This window comes from Nerophis lumbriciformis, linkage group LG23, assembly GCF_033978685.3.
Source record: "Nerophis lumbriciformis linkage group LG23, RoL_Nlum_v2.1, whole genome shotgun sequence".
In the NCBI taxonomy this organism is placed as follows: domain Eukaryota; kingdom Metazoa; phylum Chordata; class Actinopteri; order Syngnathiformes; family Syngnathidae; genus Nerophis; species Nerophis lumbriciformis.
This window is the reverse complement of record NC_084570.2, coordinates 33,858,360-33,878,594: the sequence shown is the minus strand read 5'-3', so window position 1 is coordinate 33,878,594 and position 20,235 is coordinate 33,858,360. Positions and strand designations below refer to the sequence as shown.

Below are 20,235 nucleotides of genomic sequence, written 5' to 3'. Positions count from 1 at the left end.
TTGAAATAAAAAAATATTTATATAAAACATAATGATAAAATATATGTAAAAATTTAAATATAAATGGTTCATTAATAAGTTAATAAAAACATAACAAAACATAGCTAGCTAACTTGTAGTAGCCAGATTGCGGCTAACGTTACTGCGTAGTGTTTTAGCTACTTCTAAATGGCTAATCCTGGCCTCCATGGTGACAAATAAAGTAAGTTTCTTACAAGTATATTATCACTGGAGGACGAGGAATAGCTAAACATGCTTCACTACGCACCGTAGGAGGATACAATATCTCACCGCTAACAGCAAGCTAGCGCTCCTCAATGTAAACAAAGTGGTGGAGCTATACAAATATCGATTGTAACGATACCAGGCGCAAGAGCCCTGTCTTGTCGATACTACAATGATTACATCTATATTTTTTTATCATCACAAAATATTGTCATTTTTGTATTATTTATATTCAGTAAATATGTCCCTGGACAAAAGGAGGACTTTATTTTTTTGACCCAAAATGGTAAATGGGTTAAACTTGTATAGCGCTTTTCTACCTTCAAGGTACTCAAAGCGCTTTGACACTATTTCCACATTCACCCATTCACACACACATTCACACATTGATGGCGGGAGCTACCAAGCAAGGCACTAGCCAGCTCCCATCAGGAGCAAGGGTGAAGTGTCTTGCTCAAGGACACAACTGATGTGACAAGGTCGGTAGAAGCTGGGTATTGAACCAGGAACCCTCAGGTTGCTGGCACGGCCACTCTCCTAACCGTGCCATGCCGTCCCCAGTAAACCCTGTAAATACTTGGTATTGGCATATTTGTAGTATCATCCAAAACTAATGTAAAGTATCAAACAACAGAAGAATAAGTGATGATTACATTTGAACAGAAGTGTAGATAGAACAGAACTGAAAGTAAGCAGATATTAATGAATCATTTTGTACCAGTTGTACCACTAGACTATATTTATATTATTCACTTGTGAATAATGCTGTATAATAGACTGTATTTATGTTATTCACATGTGAATAATGCAGTATCAATCAATCAATCAATCAACTTTATTTATAATAGACTGTATTTATATTATTCACATGTGAATAATGCTGTATAATAGACTGTATTTATATTATTCACATGTGAATAATGCTGTATAATAGACTGTGTTTATGTTATTCACATGTGAATAATGCTGTATAATAGACTGTATGTATGTTATTCACATGTGAATAATGCTGTATAATAGACTGTATTTATATTATTCACATGTGAATAATGCTGTATAATAGACTGTATTTATATTATTCACATGTGAATAATGCTGTATAATAGACTGTATTTATGTTATTCACATGTGAATAATGCAGTATAATAGACTGTATTTATATTATTCACATGTGAATAATGCTGTATAATAGACTGTATTTATATTATTCACATGTGAATAATGCTGTATAATAGACTATGTATGTTATTCACATGTGAATAATGCTGTATAATAGACTGCATTTATATTATTCACATGTGAATAATGCTGTATAATAGACTGTATTTATGTTATTCACATGTGAATAATGCAGTATAATAGACTGTATTTATATTATTCACATGTGAATAATGCTGTATAATAGACTGTATTTATATTATTCACATGTGAATAATGCTGTATAATAGACTGTATGTATGTTATTCACATGTGAATAATGCTGTATAATAGACTGCATTTATATTATTCACATGTGAATAATGCTGTATAATAGACTGCATTTATATTATTCACATGTGAATAATGCTGTATAATAGACTGTATTTATATTATTCACATGTGAATAATGCTGTATAATAGACTGTATTTATATTATTCACATGTGAATAATGCTGTATAATAGACTGTATTTATGTTATTCATATGTGAATAATGCTGTATAATAGACTGTATTTATATTATTCACATGTAAAAATACCTAAGTGTTAATTGTCTATTGTGAGCGAACTGTGGTGCTGATATTCCCCCAGGGATCAATAAAGAACTTTCTATTCTATTCTATTCTATGACAAAATATGTCACTGCACACGTCAGATTTTCTGTAAAATAAAGCCGTTAATGACATGTTTTTAAAGTACCATTAGTTTTGGAAAAGTACCAAAATACATTTTGGTACCGAGACAACCCTGAATGACCTATGAAAAACAACCCAGTGCCACTGATACATTGGGGTTCTGTGGAAAACGCTGAAGGTCCCCCTTAAAGCCATTAAAATGTACTTAACCTTAAATAGCAGATACTGCTATCAGTAATTACACACCATCTCCTTGGCAAAGAACACTTCCTGCTTAAACTGCTGGATTTGCTGGCCTTATCTCCCTTGGCATGAGATCCGCTAATATGTTACATGGCAAGTAGGAGTTGACGGATGACATTTTTGAAGTGAGCCGTGGAATGAATAACAGAGCATCCTACAGTACACCCCAGACAAAAAGGCATTGTTCCTTTTCCCTTTCCATCAGCACCACGTCTCCCTTTCCTCGTTTCCATCTCAGAAATGACAATAGAATGCAAAACACACGTGTCAGCACAGCTGAAGCACTGGGAGTGTCCAGCATTCCACTGACATCCAAACAGGACACGGCCATGTTGGCTCACTTCCCATTCTAGGAACATCAAGCAGTTGTTGGCCTCGGTCAAAAACTGCTAAGAAATGAGTTGCTCAAAAGTGACTCAAGTAAAGAAGCCTTGAAAAAAAAACACGTGAGAGAAGGATGATTAAGACCAAGAGTGGAGTGGGGGTCACCTGTCTGTGCGATGCAGTCTAGAGTGCTGAGTCCAGGCTGGTATCCTCCTGAGCGCAGGTACAGGCTGATGGTGAAGGGCTGGCCTCTCCTCACGATCAGGCGCTCCACACCGTTGAGCTCAGTGTAATGGTCCATGTTGTTGAACTCGCACTCCAAGTCCCAGCGACCAATGTCCAGAGCTTGAAAATATACACATTAGGGATGTCACAAAAAATACATAGATTTTCCGATTGATCGCGATTCTTATTTATTTATAAATGGTTGGTTTGTAAAGGCTAGTAAGGTAAAGCTTTGTACCTGACAAGCATCACGTGACACCTCTGATGAAGGCTGCAGAAGCAAGATAGCCGAAACTTGTCAGGTACAAAACTTTACCTTACTAGCCTATATAAATCAACCATTTATAAATACACATTAGTAGGCTAAATGAACCTCTTCAACATATTACGCGATTCTTATTTGTAACTATTCTTAATCAATTTAAAACAAAACAAAAAAAACATTTTCCGATTAATCACGATTTTTATTTGTAACAATTCTTAATCGATTAAACAAATAAAAACAAAAAATCTATTTTCTGATTAATCACGATTTTTATTTGTAACAATTCTTAATCGATTAAAAAAAACAATTTCTGATTAATCACGATTTTAATTGTAACAATTCTTAATCAATTAAAAATAAAAAAAACATAAAAAAATTGTTTTTCCGATTAATCATGATTTTATTTGTAACAAAATCTTAATCAATTAAAACAAAAAAATAAAAATAAAATAATCGACTTTCTGATTAATCACGATTTTTATTTGTAACAATTCTTAATCGATTAAAAAAATATATAATAAAAAAATCGATTTTCCGATTGATCGTGATTCTTATTTGTAAGGATTCTTAATTGATTAAAAAAAAAAATAGATTTTCCGATAATCACAATTTTTATTTGTAACAATTCTTAATCGATTAAAAATAAATAAAAACATTGAAAAATATATATTTTACGATTAATCCCGATTTTATTTGTAACAAATCTTAATCGATTAAAAAAAAACCAAAAAAACCAAATCGATTTTCTGATTAATCATGATTTTTATTTGTAACAATTCTTAATCGGTTAAAAAAGTAATAATTATAATAAATCGATTTTCCGATTGATCACAATTTTTATTTGTAACAATTCTTAATCGATTAAAACAAATAAATACAATAAAAAAACGATTTTCCGATTAATCACGATTTTTATTTATAACAATTGTTAATCGATGAAAAAAATTATAATAAATCGATTTTCCTATTAATCACAATTTTTGATTGTAACTATTCTTAATCGATTAAAAAAAATCGATTTTCCGATTAATCACTTTTTTTGTAACAATTCTTAATCGATTAAAAATAAAAAGTTTTTCCGATTAATCACGATTTTATTTGTAACAAAACTTAATCAATTAAAAAAAAAAAAAAAAATCGACTTTCTGATTAATCACAATTTTTATTTGTAACAATTCTTAATCGATTAAAAAAAATTATAATAATAAATCGATTTTCCAATTGATCGCGATTCTTATATGTAACGATTCTTAATCGATTAAAAAAAAAAAAAAAGATTTTCCGATTAATCACGATTTTTATTTGTAACAATTCCTAATCGATTAAAAATAAATAGATCTATGTGGGCTTTGTACCGAGGATGTCGTTGTGGCTTGTGCAGCCCTTTGAGACACTTGTGATTTAGGGCTATATAAATAAAGATTGATTGATTGATTGATTTTCCGATTAATCACAATTTTATTTGTAACAAATCTTAATCGATTAAAAAAAATAAAAAAAATAATAAATTTTGTGATTAATCACGATTTTGATTTGTAACAATTCTTAATCGATTAAAAAAATAATTATAATAATAAATCGATTTTCTGATTGATCGCGATTCTTATTTGTAACAGTTCTTAATCGATTAAAAAAATAGATTTTCCGATTAATCACGATTTTTATTTGTAACAATTCTTAATCGATTAAAAAAAAAATCTGATTAATCACGATTTTTATTTGTAACAATTCTTAATCGATTAAAAAAATATTATATTAAATTGATTTTCCGATTTATCGCGATTCTTATTCGTCACGATTCTTAATCGATTTAAAAAATATATATTTTCTGATTCATCACGATTTTTATTTGTAACAATTCTTAATCGATTAAAAAAAATTAATAATAATAATAAATTAATTTTTCCGATTAATCGGGATTCTTATTTGTAACGATCCTAAATTGATTTTGAAAACATTTAAAAATCGATTCATTTATTTTCAATCTGTCCTGTCTAGCCACTCAGACAAATCATATAGTAGATAAAGTTAAAGTTAAAAGTTAAAGTTAAAGTACCAATGATTGTCACACACACACTAGGTGTGGTGAAATGTGTCCTCTGCATTTGACCCATGCCCTTGTTCACCCCCTGGGAGGTGAGGGGAGCAGTGAGCCACAGCGGTGGCCACGCCAGGGAATCATTTTTGGTGATTTAACCTCCAATTCCAACCCTTGATGCTGAGTGCCAAGCAGGGAGTTTATCTTATGGAGGAATGTAGTTAATCGTAGAACTGGCAACTAATGTTGTTAGAAAAAGTATTGATTTAGAATCGAGAATCGATTGTGAATTGAATCGTTACCCCCAAGAATGGAATGGCGTGGTGCCCAAAGATTCACAGCACTAATAAACAAATATATAACAAATATCATAACAACCCAATCCATTAGAAATATAGTCTGCGAGTGGTCTGACTAAATGCTGAGTATGTACACCTTACAACAATAAATAGGGCTGCAACCATTAATCAATTAGAAAAAAAAGAAATACAATATATATTCTGTTTCTTCTATTAATTGTTTAATGAATTAATACAAATAGATCAAATCCCTAACTTTTTTCTTATGGATTTTTTCTGCCAACGTTAAAACATTTTACTTGTATCTTACAACTTTATCCTTGTAAAATGTAAACTGTTCAGAAGCTTGCAATTGTTTTGTCTAGAAAATCACATCACCATTTTCTTCTCACAAGATTATGACTTTATTCTTGTTATATTGCAACTTTTTTCTCCTAAGATTACCACTTTTTTTTATAATTATATTCATTTGACGGTTTTTCTGTAATTACTTTTTTTTTGTATTAGTCCAAATCCATTCTTGTGAGATTCCGACTTTATTTTTCCAAGATCGTGACTTCTGACTTTTCTCGTAACTTTACAACTTTTGTCACGTAGGATTAGGAATTTATTGTCATAACATAAAAAAAATACACTTTTAATTTTTCTTGTGTTATTTTTTTTTACTAATATTTACTAATATTTCGGACATCTCGTGTGATTGGATTTTTTTGCCGATATTTTTCTTATAACGTTTTTTTTATGCTACTATTATGACTTTATTCTCGTAAAATTGTAACTGTAATATCAGGCGATTGTCTTTTTTTGTTTAGAATATGTTACAGATTTGTTTCTTACAAAATGATGACTTTATTTTTACCATAGTGCAACTTTTACTTTGTAAGATTACCACTTTTTACAATAATATTAATACAACTGTTTTTCTCTAATTATGTTTTCTCGTATTATTTCAAATCCATTCTTGTGAGATTCCAACTTTATTTTTCTAAGATCATGATTGCTGACTTTTCTCGTAACTTTTACAACTTTTGTTACATAGGATTAGGACTTTATTCTCATAACACTAAAATATTTTAAAAATACACTCAACTTTTCTTGTTATTTTTTTTTTTGTACTAATATTACGGACATATTTTTGTATGATTAGAATTTGTTTGCCTACATTTTCCTTATAACTTTTCTATGCTACGATTACGACTTTTCCCCTCCAAGATGAAGACTACATTCTCTTAAATTGTTAAGTACATTATCAGAAAATGGTAATTTTTTGTTTGGAATATTAATGTGGGATATTTTTTCGCACAAAATTATGACTTTATCCTTGCAATATAGCAACTTTTCCCTTGTAAGATTACCACTTTTTTTATTAAAATATTAATAATAAAAGGTTTGACTGTAATGACTTTTTCTTGTATTATTCCAAATCCAGACTTGATCTTTCTAAGATCCTGACTGCTGACTTTTCTCGTAACTTTACAACTTTTGTCACGTAGGATTAGGACTTTGTTCTCATAACCTAAAAAAATATACTTTTTTTTTTATGTGTTATTATTTTCTTTGAAGATTACAACCTTTCTTTTTCCTTCATTTTTCTTTCAGCTTTTTTATGTTACTAGTCCGACTTTTTCCCTGCAAGATTATGAAATGATGCTGGTCAAATTTGAACTGTTTTTTGGAATATTACATAACAGATTTGGTTCTCATAAAATGATGACTTTATTCTTGCAATATTGCAATTTTTTTCTCATGAAATTACCACATTGTTTTAATTATAACATTATTGTTTCTCTAGTTACTTTTTCCTCATAAAAATACAACTTCATTCTATACCTGGTGGTGTAACAATACATGCTTTTGCCTTAAACGGCATAGGTCATAGGTTCGATTCCTGTCCAGGATTGCACATCTACCGTAAAAAAAAAAAACTAATCTAAAATATGCATGCGATCGTCTCACTGTCGTGACCTTTGAAATGGCATAGTTAAAAAAATACTTTGATCAGGGGATCTCAAACTGGGTGGCACGCCAAATAATCACTTGATTAAAGTACAGTGTTTTATTTTCTTAAATTTAAACACAGTGTTACTGTTCAAACTGTGTGTAATGTTACAGTGCCAAAAGTATTAAATATACTTGTTAAATAAAACCCTCTTCCTTGTTTGTAATGACTACTTAGGCCTACTATGCTACTGTACGTTATTTGTTGGTCATTCTGGTGGTACTTGGAGAGCCAAATGTTTTCTGAGGTGGTCCTTGGTGCAGAAATGATTAAAAATCTCTGCTGTAGACAACGATTTATGACTTTTTCCTCATAACATTACAACTTCTGCAATGCAAGCAGTATTATTATAATTTCGCACGTTTTTCTTACGATTAATACGAGATGAACCGGCCAACAAACCCCCACATATGTTATACCGTCGGAAAGGTCTCGTACGCGCCGACGAGGGTACTTTAAGTTGGGAACATTTTGTGTTACCATGGTGATGCTATTCACAAATAAAAATAAAAATGGGCCAATTTAATGGGTACATACTATTTTAATTAACTCACTTAAATGATAGCATGCCAATGTAAACATGCTAACAGTTAGCATGTTTCACATTCAAAGTTATATGACTCTAAGGTGTATGGCTGCGGAATTAGAGACAAAAGTGTAATATTAACTGGAAAAGCTGTCATGCCAATGTTAGCATATTAGCATGCTAACGTAAACATGCAATCTGTTTTAGCAAATTTTGCAACCGCTTACCCCAGAGTCATATAACTTGGTATGTGACACTTGTTAACTGCTAGCATGCTAATGTTAGCATGCTAGCATACTAACATTAACATGCTAACTTTTTAGCTAATTTTACGTTTTTTTTTCCTTTAATTAGACAGCCATACACCTTACAGTCATATAACTTGGTATGTGACACATGCTAACTGTTAGCATGCTAACCTTAGCTTGTTAGCATGCTAACATTAGCCTGCTAACTTTTTCCAGCTAGTTTAGCAACCGTTTACCCCAGAGTCATATAACTTGGTATGTGACACTTGTCAACTGTTTGCATGCAAACGATGGCATGCTGGCAAGCTAACTTACGCATGCCAACTTTTTCATCTATACAACTTACAGTATTTGAAACATGCTAACTGTTAGCATGTTTACTTTAGCATGCTATCATTAAAGTGCTAGCTTTTTGAGCTAATTTTGCAACCGCTTACCCCAGAGTCATATAACTTGGTATGTGACACTAATTAACTGCTAGCATGCTAGCATACTAACATTATTAAAATGCTAACTTTTTAGCTAACTTTACGTTTTTTTTTTTAAAAATTAGACAGCCATACACCTTACAGTCATATATAACTTGGTATGTGACACATGCTAACTGAGAGTGTGCTAACTTTAGCTTGCTAGCATGCTACTTTTTTCAGCTAGTTTTGCAACCGTTTACCCCAGAGTCATATAACTTGGTATGTGACACTTGTCAACTGTTTGCATGCAAACGATGGCATGCTGGCAAGCTAACTCACGCATGCTAACTTGTTCATCTATACAACTTACAGTATGTGAAACATGCCAACTGTTAGCATGTTTACGTTAGCATGCTATCATTAAAGTGGTAGCTTTTTGAGCTAATTTTGCAACCGCTTACCCCAGAGTCATATAACTTGGTATGTGACACTTATTAACTGCTAGCATGCTAGCATACTAACATTATTAACATGCTAACTTTTTAGCTAACTTTACGGTTTTGTTCTTTAGACAGCCATACACCTTACAGTCATATAACTTGATATGTGACACATGCTAACTGAGAGCGTGCTAAATTTAGCATGCTAAAATTAGTATGCTATCTTTTTCCAGCTAGTTTTGCAACCGTTTACCCCAGAGTCATATAACTTGGTATGTGACACTTGTTAACTGTTTGCATGCAAACGATGGCATGCTGGCAAGCTAACTTACGCATGCTAACTTTTTCATCTAATTTTACACTTTTTCAACTAGTTTTGCAACCGTTTACCCCAGAGTCATATAACTTGGTATGTGACACTTGTCAACTGTTTGCATGCAAACGATGACATGCTGGCAAGCTAACTTACGCATGCTAACATTTTCATCTAATTTTACATTTTTTTTCTCTATTTCCGCAGCCAAACACCGTACAGCTGTGTTACTTGAAATGTGACACATCTTAACTGTTAGCATGCCATCGTTAGCACACATGCTAGGTGTTAGCATTTTAATATGCGTGCACTGATGTTTTAGGCTAGCTCTGTGGCTCATGTTGTACAGTTACACCTAAAATGCTCAGATTCAGACGCTCGGCACCATCTTAAAAGTATGGCGGCTTCCGACGATCCCCGGCCAGAGGTCCAGGGGCACAGACAGCAGGCCCATCAAAATTTCCGCAATAGATCATTCCTCATTTTTACCACATTACCTCATAAATGAGGTGTTGGGACTTTCCAAAGCTCCCTAACACTACGATAAATAACCTTCCAGTAGGATGACTCTTTCAGACAGGAGTTAGAAGTAAAGAAGAAGAAGTAAAGGTGCTCCGAGAGTATTTAACACTCGTCTCCTGTCAAAAGGGCTTACTTCCCGACATGACGGAAGGTTCGTCTTAGCGGCTGCAAACAAGCATGAGGTCACTAAGTAAACACGGAGCAAGTCATGATGACTTCCTGCTGCTTTAACTGAAGCCTGCGGGGGACTGGGACTTGGGGATTTCTTCACCACTTGCATTTGTTCCTTGCAATTGCACACATGTCAATGCAACAAATTGGAGTAAATGCTTTCAGGATGACAACACTATTTATCATGGCAAAAATGTGGATTGTGTTGGCCGAACCACCGCCTTCAATCATTTCACTACAAATTAACACTATAAAAACCCTAAAAGTACAAAAACATCTGCTTATAAAAATATTACTGCAGTACATCTATTAGTTGGCTCTTTTGTATTTTCTGCTCAAGACGGACGACTGAACCTGTACACACATACTTTATGGCGAGAGTCATTAACAAAAACAAGATTTGCAAAAATTAAAAAAGGAGTTGAAAATATATAAACACAAAAGCCAAAAGCAGTGAAGTTGTCACATTGTGTAAATGGTAAATACAAAGAGAATACAATGATTTGCAAATCCTTTTCAACTTATATTCAACTGAATAGACTGCAGAGACAATATATTTCATGTTCACACTGACAAAAAAAATGTTTTTGTTCAAATAATCATTAACTTAGAATTTAATGGCAAAAAAGTTGTCAGAGGGGCATTTTTACCACTGTGTTACATGGCCTTTCCTTTTAACAACACTTAGTAAACGTTTGGGAACTGAAGAGACACATTTTCGAAGCTTTTGAAATGTGGACTCGTCAGACCACAGAACACTTTTCCACTTTGCGTCAGTCCATCTTAGATGAACTCGGGCCGAGCGAATCCGGCAGCGTTTCTGGGTGCTGTTGATAAATGGTTTTGGCTTTGCATAGTAGAGTTTTAACTTGCACTTACAGATGTAACGACCAACAGTAGTTACTGACAGTGGTTTTCTGAAGTGCTCCTGAGCCTATGTGGTGATATCCTTTACACACTGATATCGCTTTTTGATGCAGTACAGCCTGAGGGATTGAAGGTCACAGGCATTCAATGTTGGTTTTCGGCAATTTCTCTGAACCTTTTGATGATATTACGGAGCGTTGATGGTGAAATCCCGAAATTCCTTGCAATAGCTGGTTGAGAAACGTTGTTCTTAAACAATTTGCTCAGGCATTTGTTGACAAAGTGGTGACCCTCGCCCCATCCTTGTTTGTGAATGGCTGAGCATTTCACGGAAGCTTATTTTATACCCAATCTTGGCACCCACCTTTGGGATGTTCCAAATAAGTCTTTGATGAGCGTTCCTCAACTTTCTCAGTCTTTTTTGCCACGTGTGCCAGCTTTTTTTAAACATGTTGCAGGCATTAAATTCCAAATGAGCTAATATTTGCAAAAAATAACACATTTTCTTAGTGTGAACATTAAATATCTTGTCTTTGCAGTCTATTCAATAGAATATAAGTTGAAAAGGATTTGCAAATCATTGTATTCTCTTTTTATTTACCATTTACACAACGTGACAACTTCACTGCTTTTGGCTTTTGTAGGTTTTCATACAAAAAAAGTTTTTGGTTGCAAATATTTTTGGGGGTGGCAAATCTTTTTGTTGTTACAGAAATGTTTTTACAGTATGGAAAGAATTGTGGCTCTTTTTTTTTATATACCAAACCAAAATAAAAAGATTTCTAAACAAAATAAATGGATTTGAAATAAAATTTATTTTGAAACAAAGTTTTGGTTGCAAATAATTTTTTGTTTTGTTTTTTTGTTACAAATTTCTCACCGTAATATGAAAACAAAATGTGTGTCTTTTTAAACCACGTCAAAAAGTATTTCAAACAAAAAATGGATTTGAAATGGAAAAAAAAATCAATACAAAAAAGGCTTTAATTTTGTTTTTTTGGTTGCACAAATTTCTCTCCATAGATGGAAGATCGAGTCGTAACCAAAAGTAAAGAACATTCTGAAAATGTAATGTATTGTTTCCTTTATTTGTATTTAATCTATTTGCTGTCTGTTTTTTATTTTTTAATATATAGTTATTTAGATTTTTAGTAGGGACTATGGATGCAAATTAGCAGCTTTGCTATAATCCGGCATGTTTACGGAAATATGTAAATATCGATGTTCAATAATGTCCCTATCTTAAAAATAAAAAGTTAAGTTAAAGTTAAAGTACCCATGATTGCCACACACACTAGGTGTGGTGAAATTATTCTCTGCATTTGACCCATCACCCTTGATCACCCCCTGGGAGGTGAGGGGAGCAGTGAGCAGCAGCAGTGGCCGCGCCCGGGAATTTTTGGTGATTTAAAAGCATCATCATCATCATCATCATAATAATGATAATTAAAATATAACAATAATAATAATCCAAAGTATTATTATTATTAGTAGTAGTAGTAGTAGTAGTAATAGAAGTAGTGAGATACTATATAATAATAATAATAATGATAAATTAATTAATTTTATTATTCTTGTTTTTCTTATTTAGTAGAAGTATTATTGTGATAATGATTGCAATTATTTGTATTGTAATAGTATGTTTTTTAATTATTATTATTATTATTATTATTATTATTATTATTAATATTACCCACCCAAAACATTTGCAACAACAAAAACAATTTGCGTCACCCCAAAAACAAAAATATTTGCAAGCAAAAAAAATATTAGCAACAAAAACTTTTTGTTTTTAAAATATTTTTGTTTTATTTTAAATCCTTTTTTTTGCTTGCAAATCTTTTTTTTTTAATTGCAAATCTTCCTTTTTTTTTTTGTTAGGTTGCATAAAAAGACACCAATTTGTCTCCATACATAACAAAGCGAAAGCCGGTTTAGTACGGAGCCCCTAAAGGGACGTGGATGTTTTGCGAGATCTCGCAAACGTTTTTTTTCCTATGTCAGTGAACCGGAAGTAAAGCAGACACAGCAACGGAGGAGCGGGAGCATGCGGGAGCCTACTCATTCACCCCTATACAATATCCTACCCTAATACCCTACTGTGCAATATTACCCTTCGAGTGCAATACATCCGACACTGATACATCCGGTACTCTTGTTTTGTTCTGTATATTGTACAGTATTTTGCATATTGTTTTGTATATTGTACAGGATTGCTTATTATTTTTCTGTTTATTTCAATTCTTATTGTTTTATCTTTATTACTTCTATTGTGATTTATTTTATCCCATATTTGTTTCCACTACCGCACCTTAAATTGGAGTCCTTAATCTTGTTATATGCAAATATAATGACAATAAACCAGTCTATTATATTCTATTCATCTGTGCTCTGTTGTGGGACCATATTACGGTTTGATGTCTTTACATGTGAGGCCAATGCTAAAATAGAAATCAATAAACTTCTACCACGGATGATGGGTGGGCTCCTCCATCGCTGTGTCTGTTTTACTTCCGGTTCACTGACATAGGAAAAAAACATTTTGCGAGATCTCGCAAAACATTTTTTTCCCTCCATGTCCTTTTAGGGGCTCCGTAGGTTTAGAGAGTCTAATAAAGAACACAAATAAAAATAAAAACTTTTTACGTTAAACCTTTTGTTTTCGCCCTTGTGTGCACTACTCTTTCCATCCTTTGTAACTGACCTACTGTGTGGAACAATTTCCCTTGTCTAAGTCTAAAGCAATGTCTAAGATTATAGTGTGTGGGAACAATTGCAAAGATGAATACCACATGAAGGTGTCTGACCTAAATATATGGGAAGCGGTCATCATCCCCTCAGCGGGGGTTTGCACACTTGATTTAAAGGAGCTGTCATGTTGATTAGATCCTAACAAGAGCCAGATCAAATACGTGTAACTCTCCAGCAGCTCTGATATGAAATACAATTCTCTGCTTTGATAGTGGCTTTGCATACACAGACTCCCACGCCTCTGTGAGATGTTACCCACACTGAGGAATTGGACAGTCTTAATCGGAGCAGCCGAGGCCCAAATTTGCCGTATAAGGCAATACAACAAACAAGCACGCTTCTGTAGCTTTAAGGTCAACACCCCAGTCAACTTTAGCAAAACAAACTCTGCCTGTGATGTTTCCTGTCTTTGAGGAACACCCATGCAATTAGACTTGTTCAATTGGATGCCTTATGCAAGGAGCCACTGCTGGAACACAGGTGGCGTTATAGAGTGGATTTCATCATAAACATTCTGGTTACGTGCGCCTCAGAAGTCAAACCAAAATTGTGGAGGTAAAAGCCTGACGCAGGAACGCAAACAGGTTTTTTTTTTTTTTAATTTGTCCATTTTTTTAACACCAAAGGGTACCAGTGATTAGGGTTGCAAAATTCCGGGAATATTCAAAGTTGGAAACTTTCCATCGGAACTAATGGGAATATATGGGAATGAACGAGAATGAATGGAAAATTAATGGGAATAAATATTGAATGCAACATGCGAGATCTTGCAGCATGATTATTAGAATAGAATAGAATATATCTTTATTGTCATTGTACAACGAAATTGTAAGCAAAATTAATTTAGTGCAAATTCATAATAACACATAAAACATAAGAACATAGATAAATAGATAAAATACATGAAATACATAAAAATACCAAGCGCACAGCTCACATGCACAGTCATTCTTGTCTTGTGTTCAGCGACACTATTGCTCTCGGGTAAAAAAGTGTTCTTAAATCTGTTTGTCCGGCATTTTATTGTCCTGTATCTCCTGCCCGAGGGCAGCAGTTCAAAAAGTTTATGTCCGGGGTGAGATGGGTCCATTATGATATTTGGGGGCTTTTTTAACTGGAAATTTTAGCTAAAACAACCTGATTTAATGCAAATTCAGTAGAATTTTAACCCACTGTGCATTCCTCCAGTACATGTGCAGTGCATTCTTCCATCACATGCACAGATCATTCCCAGCATGCTACACACTACAGCCGGACTATTTAGGCCACACTAGTATTTGGTCCAAGGACTTCATCCAGTCAGGTAAGGGTTGATGATATTACTGGGGTAAATATATTTGATATATGGTATTTAAGTTTAATAGAGGTGTAATTGCTTGTTACTGTATGGCTGTAGACTACTCCAGCAGACTTCCACTCAAGCTAGCTAGTTGTTCCTGTACTTGTTAAATTATTTTGGGGCCAATATCTCTAGCTATCTAGGTTTATGTACCACCGGTCTCATAATGAACCGAAAATATTTCTGTTAGCCGTGATGCTAATTTTCCCTATGTTAAATCCCATTCATTTATGCTAACAACGTTAGCGATCTGAATTGACCTTTTTTGTGATCTGTTAAGTTCAAAGAGCAAATACTAAATCAAAATGTGTAGTTTCCTCTGCCTTCTGTTCTGCTAGCCATTTTGTTCTCGTAGAAGAATGTAGGTTATAGTTTGATTTAGCAAGCTGATTGAGTGTTCATTTATTAATCTAGCCTATTTCTATTCATTTGTGCATCAGTAAAATATTTTTAAAGACTACTCCAAATGTTTAGCTGACTATTTATATCTGTGTGTGGCATTGTATTAGTGTTTTACAAGAATAAATAAACACAAACAGAATAATGCCACATATACCATCTGATGTGTGGAGACATTTCACCCCAACCAATGTAGGCGGAAAGGCTTTGTACATTTGCAAATACTGTGCAAAGAGCTACGTCAAAAATGCCACAAAGATGCAGCAGCATATAGACAAGTGCCCAATAATATATAATTATTGTAATTTACCATTAATTCCCATATATTCCTGTATGTTTATACACACACACACATATATACATACACATACATACATACATACACACAAACATGTATGTATGTATACATGTATACATATATACATATATATATATATATATATGTATAAATGTATATACGTATAAATATATATACGTATATACATATATATATATATATATACACGCATGTATGTATACGTATACGTATACGTATATATATATATATATATATATATATACACACGCATGTATGTATACGTATACATATATATATATATATATATATATATATATATATATATATATATATATATATATATATATATGTCTTAATAAGGTTATCCAAAAAATAGTGCTCGATACCGTAGTAGAGCGCAATATATGTATGTGTGGGAAAAAAATCACAAGACTATTTCATCTCTACAGGCCTGTTTCATGAGGGGGGGTACCCTCAATCGTCAGGAGATTTACATCTCTAAGATTTACATTTGTAGAGATTTACATCTCTACAGGCCTCAACAGGCCTGTAGAGATGAAATAGTCTTGTGATTTTTTTCCCACACATACATACATACATATATATATATATATATATATATATATATATATATATATATATATATATATATATATATATATATATATATATATATATATATATATATATATACATACATACATACATACATACATACATACATACATACATACATACATACATACATACATACATATATATATATATATATATATATATTTGGGCTGCGAATCTTTGGGTGTCCCACGATTCGATTCAATATCGACTCTTGGGGTCACGATTCGATTATAAATCGATTTTTTTTTTCCGATTCAACACGATTCTCGATTCAAAAAACGATATTTTTCCGATTCAAAACATTCTCTATTCATTCAATACATAGGATTTCAGCAGGATCTACCCCAGTCTGCTGACATGCAAGCAGAGTAGTAGATTTGTGTAAAAAGCTTTTATAATTGTAAAGGACAATGTTTTATCAACTGATTGCAATAATGTAAATTTGTTTCAACTATTAAATGAACTAAAAATATGACCTATTTTACCTTTGTGAAAATATTGGACACAGTGTGTTGTCAAGCTTATGAGATGTGATGCAAGTGTAAGCCACTGTGACACTATTGTTCCTTTTTTTGTATAAATATCTAATGATAATGTCAATAAGGGATATTTAATCACTGCTATGTTGAAATTGTAACTAATATTGATACTGTTGATAATATTCATTTTTGTTTCACTACTTTTGGATTGTTCTGTGTCGTGTTTGTGTCTCCTCTCAATTGCTCTGTTTATTGCTGTTCTGAGTGTTGCTGGGCCAGGTTTGGTTTTGGAATTGGATTGCATTGTTATGGTATTGCTGTGTATTGTTTTGTTGGATTGATTAATTTAAAAAAATTAATAAATTTAAAAAAATAATTTAAAAAATTAAAAAAAAAAATTAAAAATGAAAAAAAATAAATCGATTTTTGAAAAATGAGAATCGACACTAAATCGCACAACGTGAGAATCGAGATTTGAATTCGAATTGATTTTTTCCCACACCCCAAATATATATATATATATATATATATATATATATATATATATATATATATATATATATAGATATATATATATATAGATATAGATCTATAGATCTATAGATAGATCGTCATCTATAGATAGAGCAAATACCGGAGAAACTACTGGAAAACTATGAATTCCAGTAAAAGCAGTAATTTGGGTTAAAGTTTAGAGAATTTCCTGCGTGCTCCGAACCTCTTAAAGTTTGAACGGGATTAATCGCATGAACGACGTGAAAAACTCTACGGTCGAATCAAATAAAACATATACATTTTAGTGTTGTATAACACAGCACTTTTTAACCTTTTGGACCTTGGGGCCCAAATGTTCCATCACGGAGGGGCCCGGGGCCCATTCAAATATTAACACTGAATTAGAAATCTTACTCTTTAATCATATTCAACTCATATACTCTACTTACAGTTTATCAGGATAAACCTTGTCAAGTGATATGTAGACATGTGTTAAACACAAAGATTATTATCAAGTCTTAGGTCAGGCTGATTGCAAAAATAAATAATTAAATATGCGGCAGAAGAGGGGACTCATAAAAAACTGATGAAAAATGTTCTTACATTTTAGACAAACCAAAAAATATTTTATTTTATTTAATTCAACATTATAAAGCCATGTAGAAATATGAAGAAAACAATAACATTAATATTTGTTATTACTTAGAAGTTTTTGATCAAGTCAAAAGTGCAAAAAATCTAAACAAAATCAAATATTGAGTTACATTTTATGAAAGAAAAAAAATAAATAAAAAACATTAATCTAACAATCTGAAAAACACAACAAAATCCCAATCCTGAAGAAGAAGGGACTCATAAAAAACTGATGAAAAATGTTCTTACATTTTAGACAAACCAAATAATATTTTATTTTATTTACTTCAACATTAAAAAGCCATGTAGAAATATGAAGAAAACAATAACATTAATATTTGTTATAACTTAGACGTTTTTGATCAAGTCAAAAGTGCAAAAAATCTAAACAAAATCAAATATTGAGTTACATTTTATGAAAAATTAATAAATTAAAAAAACAATTTAACAATCTGAAAAACACAACAAAATTGCAGTCCTGAAGAAGAGGGACTTGTAAAAAAACTGATGAAAAATATTCTTACATTTTAGACAAACCAAAAAATATTTTATTTTATTTAATTCAACATTATAAAGCTGTGTAGAAACATGAAGAAAACAATAACATTAATATGTGTAATTACATAGACGTTTTTGATCAAGTCAAAAGTGCAAAAAATCTAAACAAAATCAAATATTGAGTTAAATTGTATGAAAAATAAATATATAAAAAAAACAATGTAACAATTTGAAAAACAGAACAAAATCGCAGTCCTGAAGAAGAAGGGACTCATAAAAAACTGATGAAAAATGTTCTTACAATTTGAGTTTGAGTTTATTTCGAACATGTATGATACATCACAATTTCCAGTTTCTCTTTTCAACATGTTCGAAAAGGAGTAGGAAGAAACAGAGCTTATTTAATACTACCCCTTTTCTTTTACATAACAGTTGCTAAAACTTATGTTCACTTCCTGTTCTCAATTTATTCACAATACACTTCATAAGTAATCACAATAAAAAAATAAATAAATAATAAATAGTACTCGGTGAAATAAGTTACATTTCATATGGTGAGGTGAGTAAGATTATTTTGAAAAAATGACAACATTTTAGACAAACCAACAAATATTTTATTTGATTGAGTCAGAAAGCGAAAAAAAAATGGTCATAATGATTGTGAACGATAAGTGGAAAAAAAAGAGAGAAAAAAAAGGGCAGTTCCATTTTTAAAAAAATAGTGAAAGTAGTAGAGCATTTATATGTATATGTCGGCGTTCATAACGATGGTTTGGTAAGCTAATTGATACTACGTCCATGATCAAATACATTAAATCCAGTTATTTATGGCAGTGAGAAGAAAAGGTGCTTCATCTTTAGCTGCTGATTAATCGGATTTGTCTCTGGCACGGTTGGAATCCTTTTTTCAGTGTTTGCATGCTGGACTCCATAAAGATAGCAATGCTTAACAGGGGGGGGGGGGGTTATAATCTTCAGCTGCTCTGCTGCTATTATTACAAGTTCAAGTTCCAGGCCAGCAGAAAGTTCTAACATTTTTTTTATTTCTTCACATTCCCAAGTCATCGGAGCAGCGAGGTAATGGGTCCCATTTTTATAGTCTTTGGTATGACTCGGCTGGGGTTTGAACTCACAACCTCCCAGTCTCAGGGCAGACACTAACCACAAGACCACTGAGCTGGTAATTAAGGGCGGTATCCGTATCGCATCGATACTAGTGTGATATTTCCATTATCTTTGCCCAACAAAGCAATAATAATTATTGACTCTAAACGAGCTTCAACAATCTGTGTTAATGACTTCCATTGGGCTATTTTCCCAGCTATGTAAGATGCTAAGGAGTGACGAGCAGGACTTACCTTCAGCCATGGCGGCTCGCAGGAGGAATAAAAGTGCGAGTTGGCGGCCAAAAGTCTGTCATTTGTACTCCTTGTGCCAGGGTGGTGTGGGCGGGGCCAGACCCTCCTCTCATTCCCATGTGCATTCCGGCTCTTTTTTTTTTACTGATTCACACTGTTTGGCTTTGCTCACGGTTCCTTGTTGGCAGCTTTTATAATTCATATTTCTTTTTGAAACAATGATTAAGTGATGGGAATGTTGTTTATTAAATTAAGACTTTAATCAAAATTAAAAAATAAAAACTCACCCGATCTACAATTCTAACTCAAAGAGACTGTGTGTTCAACTGATTGCAATAATGTACATTTGTTTTAACTATTAAATGAACCAAAAAAATGACTTATTTTATCTTTGTGAAAATATTGGACACAGTGTATT

General features: G+C 32.5%; 1 protein-coding gene across 1 annotated transcript in view; it reads right to left on the bottom strand.

The window, feature by feature from the left end:
• The window catches only part of tgm2b (transglutaminase 2b), a 48,657-nt gene extending 28,766 nt beyond the window's left edge, over positions 1-19,891 (bottom strand). The window contains exons 1-2 of the mRNA XM_061985706.1: positions 19,818-19,891; positions 2,792-2,971 (exon numbers count right to left, since the gene is read on the bottom strand). Coding sequence (XP_061841690.1) covers positions 2,792-2,971; positions 19,818-19,827 — 190 coding nt within the window. The 5' untranslated portion in view covers positions 19,828-19,891. The remainder of the gene's footprint in view (positions 1-2,791; positions 2,972-19,817) is intronic.
• Positions 19,892-20,235: the final 344 nt, after the last annotated feature.